This window comes from Ailuropoda melanoleuca, chromosome 13, assembly GCF_002007445.2.
Source record: "Ailuropoda melanoleuca isolate Jingjing chromosome 13, ASM200744v2, whole genome shotgun sequence".
Classification (NCBI taxonomy): Eukaryota; Metazoa; Chordata; class Mammalia; order Carnivora; family Ursidae; genus Ailuropoda; species Ailuropoda melanoleuca.
In genome coordinates, this window is record NC_048230.1 from 31,702,366 (window position 1) to 31,722,618 (window position 20,253).

Here is a 20,253-nt window from a genome sequence, read left to right on the forward strand (position 1 = left end):
TACATCTATTAAAAAAATATATACAAGATATATTCTAAAATTATTTTAAAATGGTAATCTTTGGCAGGGGGCACATTGACTTACAGATTATTTTTATTTGTTGGCCAAGGTAATTACTTTGAAAGACATCTGAATGTACATGTCCAATATACTTATTTATATGTAAAGAATACAGACTATTAAGTATCTCCCCGCTCTGTGCAGAATATGGAGTGGGAATAGCTAACGACACACATTAGATGTTAAATAAATACCTGCTGAGTGAATTGAATGGATAAGTCACAGTACAGATACTATTCTGCAACCTGGATTTTTCGTTGAAGCATTTATCATTGAGAATTTCCCCAAAGAATTAAAAACAAAAAGGACCAATCCTACACACACTGTTTTGTTAAAATAGTAGTCCATTGTGTGGACACTCTCAAATGTATTTAATCCAGCGGTTCCCAGCTGAGGGTGCTGCTGGTACCCTGAGTATTTGAGAATGTAGGTAGAGGGGACAAGGTCATTTTTTGGGTTGAAGGTGATGATACTAGCATTTAGTACCCAATGCTATACTTTCTACAGTGTGTAAAAATCTGGCCTGTGGAAAGGGCCCAAAGTGCTTCTGTTGAGAAATACTGATTACCAATCTCTTCTCTGTGGATTTCAGGCTGATTCCAAATTTTTGTTATATTTATTAACATTCACTATGTCCTTACTCATATATCTTGTCTGTTTCTTAGATGAATTTCTAGAACTGAAATTATGGAATATCAGAATATCCACATTTTAGAGTCTTTTTTTTAATTTTAATTTTTTATTTTTTTAGAAGATTTTATTTCTTTATTTGACACAGAGAGAGACAGCCAGCAAGAGAGGGAACACAGGCAGGGGGAGTGGGAGAGGAAGAAGCAGGCTCCCAGTGGAGGAGCCTGATGTGGGGCTCAATCCCATAACGCCGGGATCACGCCCTGAGCCGAAGGCAGACGCCCAACGACTGCGCCACCCAGGCGCCCCTAGAGTCTTTTCTTTTTTTTTAAAGAATTTTATTTGAGAGAGAGAGAGTGACAGAAAGCACGAGAGGCGAGAGGGTCACAGGGAGAAGTAGACTCCCTGCTAAGCTGATGTGGGACTCGATCCTGGGACTCCAGGATCATGACCTGAGCCAAAGGCAGTTGTTTAACCAACTGAGCCACCCAGGTGCCCTAGAGTCTTTGATATACGCTGACGTAATGTTCTCTAGAAATACATGATATTTTCTCTAGAAAAACAGTATTTTCATTTCACTCCTAGTATTTAGGTTGACTTTTTTTTTTTTTTTAAAGATTTTATTTATTTGACAGAGAGAGTACAAGCAGGGTGAGCAGCAGGCAGAGGGAGAGGGAGAAGCAGGCCTCCCGCTGAGTGGGGAACCCGAGACGGGGCTCGATCCCCTGGGATCACGACCTGAGCTGAAGGCAGCCACTTAACCAAGCCACCCATGCGTCCCTAGGTTGACTATCTTTTTATATGTTTACTGGTATTTGGCATTTTTACATTTGAAAATTGCTTATTTGTATGTCTTACACATTCTTGTACTAGAGTGTTCTTTTTTTTTTTTTAAATTTCAGGTTTATTGAGGTATCACTGACAAAAATTGCAAGATATTTGAAGTATATGTTGTAGTAACTTGCTATATGTATATATTGTGATAGGATTCCCCTTATCTAATTGACCAATATTCATCCTTTTCTTACTGACCTAAGAGCTCTTTAAATTTTTGGAATACTAACTCAGTCATCAATGTCACGAAATTTTTTCCCTGTTCGTTACCTATTTTTCAATACTGTTTATGGTATTTTCTTTCTTCCTATATAAAATTTTTTTCTTGTCATCAAATCTTTTTCCTTTGTGGCATCTGAAATCTGTAATGCGCAGGAGTGGTTTTCTCTACTCTGAAATTACAAAAATGACAATCTCGTTTTCTTCTATTATTTTTGTGGTTTCCTTTCTCATATTAGAATTTTTTTTTTAAAGATTTTATTTATTTATTTGACAGAGAGAGAGACAGTCAGCGAGAGAGGGAACACAAGCAGGGGGAGTGGGAGAGGAAGAAGCAGGCTCCTAGCGGAGGAGCCTGATGTGGGGCTCGATCCCAGAACTCCGGGATCACGCCCTGAGCAGAAGGCAGACACTTAACGATTGCACCACCCTTTAGAATTTTTGATGGGAAATGGATCTTAAGGTGAGAGGGAATATTTGCTACTGTGAACTGGCTCTTTTATTTATGCACTTTCGCAACGCTTGTAGTCTCAACATGTATCTAGCATGTGACCCCCTCACCGAAATCTCTCACAAATAAAATTCATCTTCTGGGGTTTTGATATAATAATTGTATCATATACAATAAGAATTTTATCTCCTTTTTTTTCCTTTTCTTGACATAACACACTAGCTAGAAATTTTTGGAGGTGATAAATAATAATGTTGGGTTTTGGCACCGTCATCTGGTCTCTGACTTTAGTGGAAAGATCTCTCATGTCTCAGAGTTGTGTCATGTTGGTTGCTGGGATGATCACTTTTTAAAAAATACTCATCTTCTTAAAATATACAAGGTTCTTCTAGGGATGCTTTAGATAGCCTGCTTCTTTTTAAAGAAGCTGTTCAAATATGTGTGAACAGATGTCTTCATTATTCAATAAATCCCCCAGCAAGCAGAGGGTTAGCAATGTCTACAGGGTCAGTTACAAGTCAAGGAGGAAGGCGTCTTATTTAATGGGCAACTCTTTATTTTCCATTCTTCCAACACTGTTTCGCAGTTCTTGGTGTATGTTTCTCATGAAACTTAGCTCCTGATAACTATGTCATAGAGCATAAAAGCTATCCCAAAGAGGGTTCTCAAAATGTTCTTCTTTAAATCAATAGACTGCTTAGAGTGATTACATTAGAGATTACAATATACCTTCAAATATAAAACCTGTCCTATTTCAAAAGACACATGTCCCACTGTTTTTAGTTTCTGTACAAAAATGTAAGTTCTGGAAACAAGCTGACATTTAAAGCTCAGCCAAAGTTGCAAGGGGAAAAAAAGAATAAAGTTAAATGCTAAATGTTGGACACAGAAGGAAAGGAAATACCTTCTTACCTGCACTTCAATCTGTAGGTCTTTGTCCAGGAGCGCTCTCTTTTTTAATATCTCAGCTTTGAGTTGTTCTTTGTGTTTGAAGAGCAGTGCGGAGAGCTTGGTGGCATTCTGCTTGCTACGTTTCTGTTCCACGCTCTCTTCACGCTTCCGTTTTTTTGCTGCCTGTTTTTCTTCTTTATCTATCTTATCCAAAATATACTTCATCACCTGGTTACAGACAATCATTCTAGAGAGAAATATACAATCCATGTAATACTGGGCATTTCATTCCGAAAGGCTTAAGAAATAATTTTTCTATGTCTCTACGGCTGATAAACTTTCTGTGACTGGAAAGCTTCAAAGAGTGATTCAAACCAGTTATGAGCAGCTAGTAGTGCCAAGTGTTCTCATTTAATGAACTTCAGCCAAGATTAAAAAAACAAAACTCAGACCTCCGATGCGTGTGCATGCTAAAGAGGAAAGGCCGGTATACAACGAGTCCCTGTGTTCCTGGGTTATAAACATTTCTCCCTACCTTTGATTCTCTTCTCTTTCAGCTGGAGTCATGGTCTTTTTCTGCTTTAAATGTTCTATTACAGCATTATGCTTCATCACCACCTTCAGGACAGAACAAAATCCCAAAGTGCGTATTTTATATAATGACTGCAAGTTGGTATACAGATAACAACAGCAGAAATCTGAGCACATGTATGTTTTCCAAAGACACTGTAAGAATTTTATATCCTAATACAAATAAAATTAGAGTTACAACAATATGTCCTGGGTGCTTACCGTGTACTGGGCACTGTGCTAAGTAAGCACTTGATGTTACCTCAATTATTCTTCCTAACACCACTGAAAGGGATAATTTTGTAAATGAGATTCTAAGACATGAAAAACTTAACTCACTTGTTTGAGATTAAGTAAGTACTATAAGCTGTAATTTTAACCCAGCTATCATTCTCTAACAGCTCCCCCCCTTTTTTAACATTACACTCTCTTCCTCAGTATTAATTTCAAGTACTTCCCCTCCTCCCCGTCCCACTTGGCACAGAGATTAGGATAAAGACAGACATTGTAATAATTCTCAATTTACAGACTACACAATACTAAAAGCTGGGTAATGATGCATTTGAACATATACATGACTTCAATTTATAAGAATATTACCATACACCTTTAAAATCCCTTTGCTGTTTAAAAAGTACTTCTAGGGGCGCCTGGGTGGCACAGCGGTTAAGCGTCTGCCTTCAGCTCAGGGCGTGATCCCAGCGATCTGGGATCAAGCCCCACATCAGGCTCTTCCACTATGAGCCTGGCTTCTTCCTCTCCCACTCCCCCTGCTTGTGTTCCCTCTCTCACTGGCTGTCTCTCTCTCTCTGTTGAATAAATAAATAAAATCTTTAAAAAAAAAATAAAAATAAAAAGTACTTCTAACCACGTTGTATTAGAATCATCAAACGTGCTAAGAGACCAGATCTTAATTATTCCCACCACTAAAAAGACATGCTGCTCACAGGACGTGACAGAGGTGCTGACTACCACTACAACGGCAATCATGTTCCAAGTATCAATGTATCAAATCAACACGCTGTACACCTTGAATTTATACAATGCCGTATGTCAAACATATCCCGATAAAAAATAAAAAATGCTTCTACATACATGACCTCATTCAATCATTACAATAATCTTGTACGGATGGAAAGAGAGGGAGTATTAATGAGGATATAGAGCTCAGGGGAGAGAGATGAGTTTCACAGACTGTGAATGGAAGACCCCGGAACTGAATGCAGGTCTCATGACTTGGGAACACTTGAAATCCACACTCAATCTCATGACTAATGCTGAGTGGTGCACGCTGCTGATGCCAAGACGGTTTTCTCCAGTGATGCTGCAGGATCTTATACCTGTGACTTCATTTTAAGCAGAATAATTCTAACTCCTCTAAATGGCCTTACTTCACTAAGACGCTACTGCAGGATGCCACTTTTTATTTAAGCTATGGAAGAGAAGAATGCCAGCCTTTTACAAAGGTGTGGTTGGAAATGCAAATGAGTTTCCACTGTCTAGAATTTGCTTAGTCTATACGCAAACTAAGGAATGACAACTGCAAATAACTTCAAACGAAGGGCTATGACGCCTGAAGTGGCTTTGAGCTTAGTCAGACCTTCAAGTTTTGTATTCATGGTACTTAAACTCCTAACTCCATTCTTTCCATCTTAGCTCTCCCCGAATACAGGTAGTTCTTCTAATAAGCACTGATTGTTTACATCCAGCAAAGAGTTCCAAGCCATGGTAGTCATTCGTTATTTCTTGTCAATCCAGTGCTGCTTCTAAATTGACCCATCAATGACTGTTGTCTCATGTCGGAAACCTAACACAACCAACACTAGGTCTACTGCACAGCACAATAATTCAAGCTACTGAACATGCTGCTTTTACTTAATAACTTTACCTGTTTCTGAATGATTTCACTTTGATTAGAAGCTTGGAGAGTGTGTTCCCGCTTAATTTCTATCTGTTGCTGCTTCTTCTTTTGCTGCTGATCCCTGAGTTGCTGAACCCTTTGCAACTGCTCTTGCACACTGGCTGCCTGCACTGTAACCACATTCTGAATCTGGTGAGTCTGCACAGGACTGCTTTGCTGGATTTGAATAGGTAACTGGAGTTTGATTTGCTGGGGCACACCACCTTGCTGAGCCTGTATCTGAGCCACAACCTGCGACTGGATCTGCGAGAGAACCTGGACTTGTTGTTGCAGCTGAGGCACAGCAATGACTTGGGGCTGCGGCTGCTGTATCTGTAGCTGAGGACGGGATGGGGATGAAACAGTAACTTGACTTAACGTCTGTCCTGATGAAAGAGTTTGAGTTGGAGACTGTACCTGGGGTTGTGATTGTGGCTGGCCCTGGGAAGGTATCTGAAGAGATGTATGTGGCTGAATTGGAATCGGTTGTGAGGTTGTAGTCTGAACCTGGGATTGCTGTCCAGGAGACACTTGGGATGGAGTCGATGGACGTATTCGAGTCAGTGGTGGACTTTGGACGCGAGCAGGAGACTGTCCTTGGACATTACTTTGAGGCTGACACTGCACTGCGACTTGGGATTTGGATGACTGTGCTGGGGTGGGTTGTGCTTCAGAAGGGACATGGGATGCGACAGTTGTTTGGGTCTGAACTTCAGGCTGAGTCTGAACTTCAGGCTGAGCTGGGGATGGGGCCTGGGTTTGGGGCTGGGGCTGAGCTGAAGGCTGAGCAGTCTGTGGCTGGGCTTCTGGAGGACTCACACTTGATGACTGAGCTGGTGGCAAGGTTTTGGCTTGTTGCACCTGTGTTGGGGGTGATAATTTACTCTGTCTTTGTTCACTTGTACCTGTGAAAAAGAAAGGCCAAATATATCTATTACTCTAGAACACAGGACCTTGGTAAAAGAAGAATTTGAAGGCAATTTTCTAAAGGTGAGAATTCTGAATTTCAGTATAGAAGACTGATGCCTCAGAAATGCTCCACAAACACACTTAAGTCAGACTCTCCTAACTGGGGAGCCGGGTCCCGCTTCAAGGCTGCCCTCTGCACACACTGTAAACTCTCCAGAGCGCTGGTTTTTAAAGGAAGGTGGTCTCTGGAAATCAGCCAGGACTTCCGGCACAGGCTAATGCTAACGCCTCATTTTTCTCCTATGGAACGGTGAAGGCAGCTTGCCAGAGGAGGCTAACAAAGTGGTGCTGGACCTGCAGCTCTCAGATGTAGGCTATGAGCCGGACAGGCCCATCTGCCCTGAGATTATCTGCATGACTCAATCAGTGCCTCCAAGGCTGGGCAAGAACTAAGTGTGGGCACAGTTACCATGATAGCCACTATTTTCTGCTCCCCGCCCCAATTTTCTATACTTCTTATGGGTGGAAACGGGGGGCAGGGGGCCTGTAGGAACAAGAGATCCTGTGAGGCTGACCAGTCATCTTGTAAGCTCACTGGCTTGAGGCATATCCTCTCAAAGATAAGCAGTGGGCCTCCCATCCCACTTGAGTAATAACACGCAGCATTTCTGGTGACCCCAAGTTCTACCTGCTGCTGTAGTGGAAACGGTGGTGGTGGTGGTGGTGGTGGCTGCTGTGGCTGCTGTTGCCAAAGGCGTGAAGAGGAACCGCTGAACAGTGCCATTTGGCATGGCAGCTTGCATCAGCTGCTGTCCTGGGCCCGGAAGTATAGTCACCCCTTGAGGTATCAACTGCAACTGTCCAGTCGTTTGACCTTGTCCTTGAATCACTACCGTCAAACCTTGATTGCCACCCTGTGAAAAGAACAGACAACATGTAAACAGTATTCACACCATCAATCTGTAAGTATATCACTCTGACGTTGGGAAGGTCCTTTAATGTAATGAAAACATATACTTCGATGTCTACAGAATAGCATCAGAAGGAATTCAGATAAGCTAAAATAAGAATATTTGGAAAGACTGATGTTATATAGTGGAAAAAACATGAACAACCCAGAGTTCCAGTCCAAACTCTTCAAATGGACAGCCAGGTATCTGTCTACAAGTAACATTATTCCTCCAAATCTAACTTTCCCCAACCTATAAAATAAGGGCACTGGGGTGAATGACTAACGTCCCCACCAAATTCTGATTTTAAACCATATTATATTCATATTATTTTATAATTTTCAAAGCATCTTTATACATGTTGTCTTGTTTGATCTTCATAATGGACTTGTGACTTTGTGGAGCAGGGAGAGAAAATATTACTATGATCTTATCACTAATTAGAAATTCAAGGTTTGAAAGTTCAAGTCACTTGCCTAAAGTTAGAGACCAAGTTAAAGGTAGGATAAAATGAGAAGCCCCGGTCTCCCGGTTTCAGTTTTTCAACATGCACCACATTACCCATGGTGTGTGCCTGTGTGCGCTCAAGTATACAAAGCTTAGGGTTTAGACAGGGAACGCAAACACCAAGTCAGGAGGGCTGCTAATGCCACACAGTTATCAAAATGGGGACCAGGAAGTAAAAACTGTGTATGTACTACCTCTTCTGTCCAGGACTTACCAATCCAGTGACCTTAACTACCAGGGACATGGCGGAGAGTTAGAAAGCGAAGTAAAAACAACCCACCCCAGATTCTCAACAGCCAAAACCGACACCACAAAGTTCATGTACTGAACTCCATATTCTTCACTCGTGAATCCCTTATTCACTCTTGCATTTTGAAAATTTGGTTTCTTACATATTCGAAATGACATAAAACACAAGTGTAGTTTAAAAAATCATTCTAAAGTAAACATCTACAGCACCAGCATTCAGGTCACCATTACGTCTCCAAGAAGCCCCCGCTGGGATATGCTCTGACCTCCATCTTCTATCCCCCCAGAGGTAACCACTGCTCTCACTGCTACCACGACACTGCACTTCCTCATAGTGCTACTGCATAGGCATGGGTTTTTTTTTTCAAGATTTATTTATTTATCTTTAGAGAGAATGTGGGGCGGAGGGGAAAAGAGAATCTGGAGCAGACTCCCTGCTGAGAGGAGAGCCCGTCACAGGGCTCGATCTCATGACCTGAGCTGAAACCAAGAGTTGGACACTCAACTGACAACCATCTGGGCACCCCGTAAGTTTGGATTTTTTTTTTTTTTAAAAGGCAAATCCTCTGTACTTTTTTTTTTTTTAAAGACTTTATTTATTTATTCGACAGAGATAGAGACAGCCAGCGAGAGAGGGAACACAAAGGGGGAGTGGGAGAGGAAGAAACAGGCTCCTAGCGGAGGAGCCTGATGTGGGGCTCGATCCCATAACGCCGGGATCACGCACTGAGCCAAAGGCAGACGCTCAACCACTGTGCCACCCAGGAGCCCCTGGATTTTTGTTGTTAATATTTATTTTATTTACTTGAGAAGAGAGAGAACACGTGTGTGGAGGTGGGGGGAGAGGGAGAGAAAGAATCTCAAGCAGACTCTCCGCGGGGTGCAGAGCCCAACACGGAACTTAATCTCACGACCCCGAGATCACTACCTGAGTCAAAATCAAGAGTTGGACACTTAACTGACTGAGCCCCCAGGCGCCAGTTAGAAATCTTTATAGGGGGGCACCTGGGTGGCACAGAGGTTAAGCGTCTGCCTTTGGCTCAGGGCGTGATCCCGGCATTAAGGGATCGAGCCCCACATTAGGCTCCTCCGCTATGAGCCTGCTTCTTCCTCTCCCACTCCCCCTGCTTGTGTTCCCTCTCTCACTGGCTGTCTCTATCTCTGTCAAATAAATAAATAAAATCTTTAAAAAAAAAAAAAAAGAAATCTTTATAGGGCTACAGGTTCACAAGTTCAAGAGCACCATCCATGAAGAACATGATGGGAATGATGCCCCTCCAGGTAGGCAACGCGACAGCCCTATATCCCTACACAATAGAGCTGGTTTTGCCTGTTACTGAATTTTATCCAAATGGAATCTTTTTTTTTTTTTTTTAAAGATTTTATTTATGTATTCGACAGAGAGAGAGACAGCAGCGAGAGAGGGAACACAAGCAGGGGGAGTGGAAGAGGAAGAAGCAGGTTCACAGCAGAGGAGCCTGATGTGGGGCTCGATCCCGTAACACCGGGATCACGCCCTGAGCCGAAGGCAGACGCTTAACCGCTGTGCCACCCAAGGCGCCCCTATCCAAATGGAATCTTAATATATGTTTGTTACTTGCTCTTTTAGCTCAACCATGTGGTTCTGTGTGGCTGCAGTTTTTCATTTTCATTGCTGTAGGCATGTACCACAATTTATCTAATTGACAGTAGACAGACATTTGGGTTGTTGCCAGTTTTTTTTACTCTTGAGAACCATGCTGCTATGAATACTCATGTCCACTACCCTGGTGCTCACATGAACAAGAACGTCGTTAAGGAATACACCTAGAAAAACTCCTGGACGTATGCACATATCCCCACTTTGCTAGATAATGTCTAGTTTTCCAAATGACTAAAGCAATTTATACTACCAGCAGTTGTGAATGAAAGTTCATTTTGTTTCATGTCGTTGCCAATTCTTGATCCTGTTTTTTAAATTTATACCAAGCTCTTATGTACATGGTTTTAGTATGCATTTCCCTCATTACTAATAGAGTTCAGTACTTTTTTTGATTTTGGACAAACTCTTCAAGTTTGTTTGCCTTTTCTTTTTTTACTGAGCTTTGCCTTTTTTCCTTCTTGATTTTTAGTAATTCTTCCATGTATTTTGGATAGTCCTTGTTTGACTGTATTTATATCTTCCCTCATTCTTTCCACTTTTATAATGTTTGCTGAACTGAAGTTCTTATTTTTGATGTAGTTGAATTTATAAATCTTTTCCTTTACCATTAGTCTTTTTTTTTTAATTTTTTTTTAAAGATTATTTATTTATTTGACAGAGATAGACAGCCAGCAAGAAAGGGAACACAAGCAGGGGGAGTGGGAGAGGAAGAAGCAGGCTCCCAGCGGAGGAGCCCGATATGGGACTCGATCCCGGAACCCCGGGATCACGCCCTGAGCCGAAGGCAGACGCCTAACGACTGCGCTACCCAGGCACCCCTTTTTTTTTTTTTTTTTTAAAGTAAGAAAGCCTTTCTTTTCCTACCTTAGGTTATGAAGGTTTTCTTCTATCATATCTTCTGAAAGCATTATAGCTTTACCTTTCAGAGGTAGGACTTCTATCCTCCTGGAATTGAGTTTGAGTGAGGTAGTGGCCTAGTTTCATAGCTTCCTGTATAAACTCAATTGTCCCAACACCATTTACTGAACAATCTGTCCTTTTCTCAGTGACATGTAATGACACCTCTATCGTAGAACAAGTGCCCACATATGCATGGTCACTTTCTGCATTCTCTGCTGTGCTACTGGTCTATCCATCCTTGTTGTCTGTACCTTTCTGTATTAATGAGTGAGGCATTGTAAGAAGTTTTGGTATCAGGTTATCACATAGGGCAAAGCCTCCTGTTCTTCAAAAGTGTTATAGTTATTCTTTCTCCTTTCCAATTCCACATAAATTTTTAAGTTCCACAAAAAAATCTCTTGGGATTTTTATAGGAACTGCATTCAATCTAGTGATTACTACTAGAAGAACTGATAATAATATTGAATCTTGCAAGAAAGCAACTTATGTAATTCAAATTTTATTTCTCCCACGGAAATTGGTCAACTAGTAATATTTTGGTAGTTAAAAAGATTATCCATCTGGCTGTTTTAGTTTACAGTGTAAGGACTCTAGACAACTGAAATTTATTACATCTCGCCCTTAAGAAGCATTTTTTTTTAAAGATTTTATTTATTTATTCGACAGAGATAGAGACAGCCAGCGAGCGAGGGAACACAAGCAGGGGGAGTGGGAGAGGAAGAAGCAGGCTCCTAGCGGAGGAGCTTGATGTGGGGCTCGATCCCATAACGCTGGGATCACGCCCTGAGCCGAAGGCAGACGCTTAACTGCTGTGCCACCCAGGCGCCCCCCTTAAGAAGCATTTTTGTTCAACTCTAGGAAGCAGCCATTTCTTTAAAAAGTGCATTATAAACTTTTGAGAATAAGTACATGGTTTTGGTTTTTTTAAAAAATGTATTTGAGAGAGAGAAAGCAGGCGGAGGGGCAGAGGGAGGAGAGAGAATCTCAAGCAGACTCCCTGCTCAGCATGGAAGCCTGACCCAGGGATCAATCTCATGACCCTGAGATCGTGACCTGAGCCAAAACCAAGAGCTGGATGCTTAACCAACTGAGTCACCCAGGTGCCTTAAGTACATGTTTTTAAACTTACTGCAAGAATAAATAGATGATCACCTCTAAAGTTAAAATGAAGAATGTTAACTAAGTTGAAAAACTTTAAAAAAGGTTAAAATGAAGTTGCATTACTTACGTGGCCCTGTGTTAACTGAGTGAGCTGAGCCATGGTAAGCTTCACCTGTCCCTGCTGGGGGCGAGGGGACTGTGAGGTTGAAGACTGCAGATTTGTGCTGGATGTTCCTGAAGTTAATCCCTTCTGCCCAGGTGCTGAGGAAACAGCACTAGGGGCGGAGATGGCGGTGGAGACGGGCTGCCCTCTGATGATCTGAGTCACCACTTGCTGAGGGGCACCTACACACACAGCAAATGCTATGAATGCTTACATGTCCTTATGCAGTATTTTGAGCTGAGATATTGTTCAACATGTCAGATGAACATATACTTTTCAATTTTCAAAAAGACCTACGTGATACTGTCAGTCCAAGGATGCACTGAGACATATACCCCCACCCAGAGTCCCGCCTGGCTGTCAGTGAACCTGTTTTCGCTCAGCTCACTGACACCTTTTCCCCAGTTCTTGCTATCTGCAGTAGAGTGAAAACACAATCAATATTCTTCCCACGAGTCTGAAGCTAAAATGACAATAGGGAAGACTGAAAAAAAAATACATATAAAGAGCCACTTTAGATGGCTGCCTTTCCTCAGGAATATTTAAAATAAGAAGATAATCTAATATATAATGAATTCATATGAATTTCATATGAGTTTTAAACATAACAAACAGAACAGGACTATTTTGAACCAATTATGTTTAAAAATGAGCTTTTCTCTTAGCTCTTCACCAGACAGTTTGGGAGAACCACGAGGTCAAGGATCACTTTATCCTCCATATCAGGGCAAAATGCTCAAATACTTCTTCCATAGTTCATTGTTCAAGATCTACTGAATGAATGAATTTAAATTAGAGTGGCACTATAGTCTTCTAAGAACTTTCACTTCTCATTTAACTTGCTGAAACTAGAAGAAAAAACAGGTGCAATTTTTCCCTTGTGGAATAGTTGCTACGAGTAATTATCTGGTAGCTAATTTTACATTTATGATGTCCCAATTCATTATTAATTAGTAAATACCATCACATTTCTGAAGTTTTATATTCATTTCCTGTCTTTTTTTCCCATTGTACATATATATTTCTGTACATAAACACAGATATTTCTTTTAATGAGTGGTGTTTATGTATAACATTGCATATGTATAACACCGAAAATCTTTTTACATTCAGAATACCTTCTCCTTCTATCTTTTTTAAAATAACGCTATTGTGAAATCCTTGCTTATAAATTTTTGTGCACTTCTAGTTATTTCCTTAAAGTAAACTTCCCCCAATATTCTAATAGGAACACAGTACTAAATTGAATTTTATTTTATTTTTTAAAGATTTTATTTATTTGACAGAGATAGAGACAGCCAGCGAGAGAGGGAACAGAAGCAGGGGGAGTGGGAGAGGAAGAAGCAGGCTCCCAGGGGAGGAGCCTGATGTGGGGCTCGATCCCAGGACTCCGGGATCACGCCCGGAGCCGAAGGCAGACGCTTAACCGCTGTGCCACCCAGGCGCCCCCTAAATTGAATTTTAGAGAGGCTATACCAACCCATACTCTCACAATCACTGAGTTTCTATTTCACTGAACCCTTGCCAACCCTAGGTCCTATCACTAAGTACAATATTCCAGCAATCAGAAATGATGTGAGAGCATCATGGTCTCTGAATTTCTTCAACTACTATAGAGGGTCAGCATCTAAATCGTGTCAAGTCATTATGCTTCATCTGTGAATTCTCTCTCTGCACCCTTCTCATTTCTCTTCTTTTCCTATTTATAGGTGTTTACAGATTAAAGTTATAAATTACAATTATATATTCTTCCTACTTTGCATTTTGCCTTTTATTTCTTTTTAAATCTCAGTTTTGTGGGTTTTTTTCAATATGTATGTGTGTATTTTTTCTTGTTCTGGGTTTAATTATTTCTTTTAAAGTTTTCCTGTATTCTCTAATCAGATAAATCTCAAGTACGTTCTTAGTCATGGTATGTGTTGGCAGAGGTCTACCCCCACCAAAACTATAAACTGATTATTCCAGTATCATTTGCTGTAAGTCCAGTCTTCCCTTCCTAATTCAAAATGACACCACTGTCACAATGCAAATTCTCACATGTAATGCCTCTTTAATTGCTTCTACAGGTCTTGTTTCCTTCGGTGTCACAGTGCTAATTCTGGTGGTGTACAACATGCTCTAACAAGTAGCAGTACACATTTCCCATCATTACTCTATCTTCTAAACTTTCCTCAGTTAATCTCTCCCATTTATTCTTTTTTTTTTTTTTTTACAGATTTTTATTTATTTATTTGACAGAGACAGAGACAGCCAGCGAGAGAGGGAACACAAGCAGGGGGAGGGAGAGGAAGAAGCAGGCTTCCAGCAGAGGAGCCTGATGTGGGGCTCGATCCCGTAACGCCGGGATCACGCCCTGAGCCGAAGGCAGACGCTTAACCGCTGTGCCACCCAGGCGCCCCCCCCCATTTGTTCTTAAGATGAACCGAAAAAAAATATATCATATGAAGTCAAGTGCTTTAATTTGAGAACTTCTGGACCCCACATTATGTCCTTGCACTGCAGTTTGAGGAACAATGCATGAAAAATTACTTTAGTTGATACCCTGGTACTGATATGATACCATCATAAACACAGATGGGTTAAAGGGTTGGGGCTGCTCATTCAGATGATCCCCAACATGTACATGTTAATTTATTTTGAGATTATCACCAAAATGTAAATTCAAAAATTAAAAAAAATTTTTTTTATTACATCCAGGAAATCTGTGGATTTCATTTTGGGAAAGGCTAGTGTGGTGATAGGAATAGGATAAGCTGATCTGCACATGATCAGAGGCACACTACACACACACCCACCCACCCTCCACCTCTCTGGCCACAACTCCTAGGAATCTTCCACATCTTCACTGGGCCCCACCGGACCCACTGGCCATCTTGCTTTTCTTTGACACATGAGGCACACTCGGATGTATAACTACGGATTCACATATGCAAGTCAAACACATAATTCAAGCTACATAAGGCTATACGGAACAAAGGCTCTATGTATCTTGCAATTACCAATTTTTTTCCGTTTTGTAAGTATATTACCATTTGACCTATAATTTTTTTTCTCCTTTACATTACTTTTTTTGTTCCATTTAGTTACCTGAGAGCTATTTTTAAACAGTAATAGATACTAAATTTTATCAATTGTCCCTGCAGCATTAAGTGAAATAATGGAGCATACTTTCTTTTCTAGGGTAAATCCTGTTTAGACTTTAGAAAATTGCCTTTATTTAAATAAAAACAAAACAAAACAGTGCTTTATTTCATATTAGAACTGTGCTAAAACTGTAAAATAAATGGAAAAGATTTAATCTTTTCTTTCCCCTATGCCCTGGAACTTTTTTTAATAAGAAAAGTTGCTTCCTAATCAATTAAAAGAATTTTACCCATAATACCATGAGGTCTGGAATTTTTTTCCAAACTTCTTTCCTTGATATGAGTCATTGAGACTTGAAACGTATAAGCATAGTATATACTTATGCGTCATTATTCAAATAGATTAAGTTCCTGAGTATGGGCAGTGAGAATTTTCCAAGGTCTTACTACAAGGATTCCTATACACAATTCTCTTTTGATTAAAAAAAGTTCACTCTAGAGGCTCCTGAGTGGCTCAGTTGGTTAAGCATTTGACTTTGGCTCAGTTCATCACCTTGGATCTAGCCCTGCGTCAGTCTCTCTGCTCAGCGGGGAGTCTGCTTGTCGCTCTCCCTCTGCTTGTGTTCTCTCTCTTTCTAACACATAAATAAAATCTTAAAAAAAAAAAAGTTCATTCTATTTTTATAGCACTTTCTCATTAGTAATTTTGTAAACTAGCATTTGGTTCCCATTTCTCAAGATCAGACTTGCAAAAGAATGGTTTATTTTAATAACATTTTCCCTTCTCTCTTTTTTTTTTTAAAGATTTTATTTTTAAGTAATGTCTATACCCAACACGGGGCTTGAACTCTCAACTCCCAGATTAAGAGTCACACGCTCTACTGACCAAGCAAGCCAGGCACCCACCCTTCCCTGTTTTCTAATTATTACTTGTATTTTTATTTTACTTCCTTCTGTTTTCTTTAAGACTTGTTTTATATATTTCTCTAACTACTAATTAAAGACTTAAGAATATGGGTTTTTGGTCTGTTTTATCCTCCAGCGTATTTCAACTGCCTGGAGTAGGTACTCAAATATTTATTAAATAAATTTGCCTCTGAGTCCAGCTTTGGCAGCATGACTTAGCTGCTACTTGATAATCCGCCTGACCCTATCCATGTGATATCAAATAGTTTCAGCTTTAAACACTCAAATGAAATCTTATTTGGTTCTTTAAAAAAAAAAAAAATCTTATTTTTAAGTAATCTCTTAATCTCTTTTAAGTAATGTGGGGCTCGAACCTACAACCAACCCCAAGATCAAGAATCACATGCTCCACCAATGAGCCAGTCAGGTGCCCCTTACTTGGTTCTTAAAGATTCCAAATTGCATCTTCATCGCAACTTTTTATCTTTAAGACAATGTAAAAATCATTGACTTTTGCTCTGTTCAGTATTTTTCCCTTACTGGAAATGCCAGAAATGAAGTAATATGGATGTACCCCACAATGGATTAGAAATTTAGTATGCTTTGAAGTATTCATTCAAAATTGGTATTTTTTTAGTATGTAGAGTGGCAAATACAGAGTATTACAGATTTCTTAGACTTGTTTAGATGTAAAATGAAAATGCTGGAGGGATGAATACCTGGCTGTACCATCACAGGTGTTCGAATAATTGCCTTTCCTAGTGTTGACTGCTGGAGTGGTGTTCTAATCACCGTCATACCAGGGCGGATCTGAGGCCCTGTGATTACCTACAAATGACACAAAGCACAATGAATTAAAATGTTTTTAAAAGGCTAAAAGCATGATGGACTTAGAACACAGATCTTTAAACATTCTCTATTGATATATAGGGCTACAGAAATGACAAAAGCTCTTGGACATTACATCTTAAATTACATTAAGCATCAGAATAAAGATGGAATTCTGAGGGGAGAAAATTTAATTGAAATGAGAGCATATGAAATTCCTTGTCACTGATACCAAGTATAGTTTTGCAGACTAGAAGGGAGGGCCAAGACCCAGTGAAGCGCTGTTCTATAACCACCATGGCCGCTCACAGGAAAATGTTGAGTCCTATTTTCCCTGAGGTCCAATACATATCTGTCACCCACAGAATATAACAGTAAGATTGGAAACCCAATGTTCTTTCATGGTTTTAGAGAAGAGACTACAGAGCATATTATTTTCAGTTTTATAATTAGGTTCAGAACATTTTCGAGTCTACAAAACTTCAATTCTTTTCCATGATACTAGAGCCAAAGAAATGATGTATCTAATATGTGTGCATACCAGCTGATAACAAACTAGTTATAATGCCATAGATTCTATTTTCATTCCACTTGTTAGCTGCACAGCAAGTTTCCCTGGGGGCTCTAATGCTGTCCAATGTTTCATATGAAGGAATTTTCTTTACAAAATCCTAGAAAGCATTTATGATGATTCATAACATATACGAATATGCTATTGTTAAAAATTAACATTTCACGTATGATTTATTCTTAGAAATATAAAAGGTTTTTTAAAAAAATCAGTACTTTGTCAAAGATTAAGTAAAAGGCAAAGGAAAATTAGAAGCTGGATTAATCCTGGAAGAGGCGGTTCTAAAACTTCAACTTAGTGTGCTTAACACTTTAAAACAAAATAAGCCTGTTGAGAATTCTTACTTGTGAAGTGGTTGTGGTTCCTCCAGAGCCTGAGGTATTGGGCCTAATTGTGACTGTTGCTGTCCTGGGCTGGAATGAAGTAAAGGTCTGCTGACTTGTACCTGTACTTGATGGAATGATACCCAGAACTTTCTGCTGTACTTGAACAACGCCTTAAAAAAAGATGAAGAAGTCATTAACAACTGCCCCTTTAATAAAATGCATCAGGTGTTGCTGGGTTTCTGAGGAGAAACTACGTGTGGCAGGGTTTTATAGTGGGCTACATAGAATGTGAGATCCGAGGACTGAAATCAGTGAAAAGGAAATGAAAAATAATGGCGACAGTATGATCTGGCAAATGTGAATTAAAACTCTTCACATTTCCCTTACCTCCTTGTGTTGCTGGCACATTTACAGCGACAATCTTGCTGTTTGCAGGAAGTGGCAATTTGGTAATTACTTTTCCTGCCATAGTGACTGGATTGCCTGTAATTTGGAACGTCTGACCTGTGCTGGCAATGGTTGTAGCAGATGTGGCAGCTGTGCTGGTGGCTAATGGGGTATAAGACATTTAATAAGCTTTAGATTTAAAATAACCAGCAACGTAGTGACTTATAGGAAGGGCACCAATGCATGAAATGTGGCTCATTTTGTATTTTTAAGACAAACATTCCTCTCTACTCAAAGTAAGTGAACTATGTAAATGTTGAAAGTGAAATAATGTAAGAGAGGAGTTTCGCTAATGTAATAATTATGAATATTATTTGTAACAAACCAATTGTTGCAGCTTGTTTGCTCAACCAGCTGCAGAAGAAACACAATTTTCTAAAGAAATGTTTCATTTCAGTAAAGGAATGAAATTTCTTTTCCCTGAATGAAAGTCATCTTTTCTTTAATAACTGTTGTGTACCTGAATTTGACTGGCCTTGCTTAACCCACGTAGCAAAGGTCTGATGGAAGTTCTTGTTTTGCTGGAATGTTACTGTAGCTGGAGATCCAACTTTAGTAGTGAGTACCATTTTAGTTCCAGTTGTAACTGAGCCACTTATGGGGGCCACCATAACTTTTTGTGCTGGAGAAATGGTACTAGTTGTACTGTTTGTTGGGGAAGTGGTGGAAGCTGCAATTACTGTAGGCTTCTGCTGTTCCAATCGTTTCTAGAAAAGCCAGGGAGAGAAAACATGAACGAAAACAGTTCTAAATAAAAACAATACCATTCTGCAAGAAATCCAGCCCTAATTTCTCCAAATCTAAGAAACTGCATCAAATTTCTAAAATATTTCTGAAAATATGTCCCTATAAGTTTGCCTTTAAATTTAATTTCCTGAAGAAGGCAATATTTTTATGACTCTAAATCACAGCCTGTCTAAGCTTTCAGACTGCAAATAAAAAGAGGCATGGGTAATCTTACTAGAGACAGGAACACCTTGCCACTTGGCGGAAGAATTTAGAGCACAGAGCAAATGATAAGAACTTTAAAAGGTTTCTGGTTTACTGTAATGTTAACTACTCCAATTATGAAAAACATGTCAATATTTAAATAATTCCTATTCAAGTTGATAAACAGGTAAGCAAGCAAGCTGAAAATTATAATAAAACACATTTTCTAAACTTCTTGCACTACTCAGTTCAAACATTCTTACAGAAAAATATTTTAGATCATTTTATGCAGCGAGGGATAATGTGATCAGACTACGGGGTTTTTAAAGATAATTTGTATATCTTTTATCATAGATTGTTAATATTTCCTGACCGTACCAACATGATGACGTACGCTTCCACATGTAAGAACAAGAGGCACTGATTTCAAACCTGGTGGCGAATGCTTTATCATCGTCTTATTTAATGCTCAGACCAACCCAAAAAAGCTACTCGTATTGTAACTTAGAGATGACAAAACTGAGACTCAGAGAGATTGTGTAACTGGCCTGGACAGTGGTGGGGCTGAGATGTGTACTAAGACAAAATTGTAATGCTGACCTATCTCCTGCCATTGAAAACTGCTCACCAGTGACATCACAGCCAATCTATAGAGGATGGCTTCTGTACACCTGAATATAATGTGAGGTATTTTACATAGTTTCTCGTTCCTCAGAAGAAAAGGATTTTAGTTTTGGATACTCAGAGATGTCATCTGACTGAATCAGTTAAAAAAAAGGGGAGGGGGAGACAAAGAAACTGAACACAGATTTAGTAGCTATTTCCTCAGGGTATGCCTTCAAAATTGGAAATGTTGACTGTATTTGTAAATAAGCATTTTAAATAAATTTTTAAAAGTAAAACACTAGGTTTCACTATAGAGATGACAAAGCACATCCACAAAATGGAAAACAAAACAACTATCTAGTTTTTCTCTGAATGGACAGATAGACATGAAAAAATCCAAGGGTGTTGTTATCTCAAACTTTGATGTAAGAGAGAGTACACCAAAGTAAAAGATGCATAAAAATTTAAAGGAATGTTTTATAAAATGTGAGAGGAAAAAGGAGTTTGAAAGGAATATTTTGGTTGATATAATATGTAATTTTTATATACTTACGTGTAACTAAGTTAGTGATACTATAAT

At 39.6% G+C, this 20,253-nt stretch overlaps 1 protein-coding gene across 1 annotated transcript in view; it reads right to left on the reverse strand.

The window, feature by feature from the left end:
• The window catches only part of BPTF (bromodomain PHD finger transcription factor), a 150,130-nt gene that overhangs the window by 21,548 nt on the left and 108,329 nt on the right, over window positions 1-20,253 (reverse strand). The window contains 8 exon segments of the mRNA XM_019805309.2: window positions 3,107-3,332; window positions 3,621-3,703; window positions 5,544-6,460; window positions 7,153-7,378; window positions 11,941-12,158; window positions 16,685-16,793; window positions 17,709-17,860; window positions 18,598-18,844. Coding sequence (XP_019660868.2) covers window positions 3,107-3,332; window positions 3,621-3,703; window positions 5,544-6,460; window positions 7,153-7,378; window positions 11,941-12,158; window positions 16,685-16,793; window positions 17,709-17,860; window positions 18,598-18,844 — 2,178 coding nt within the window.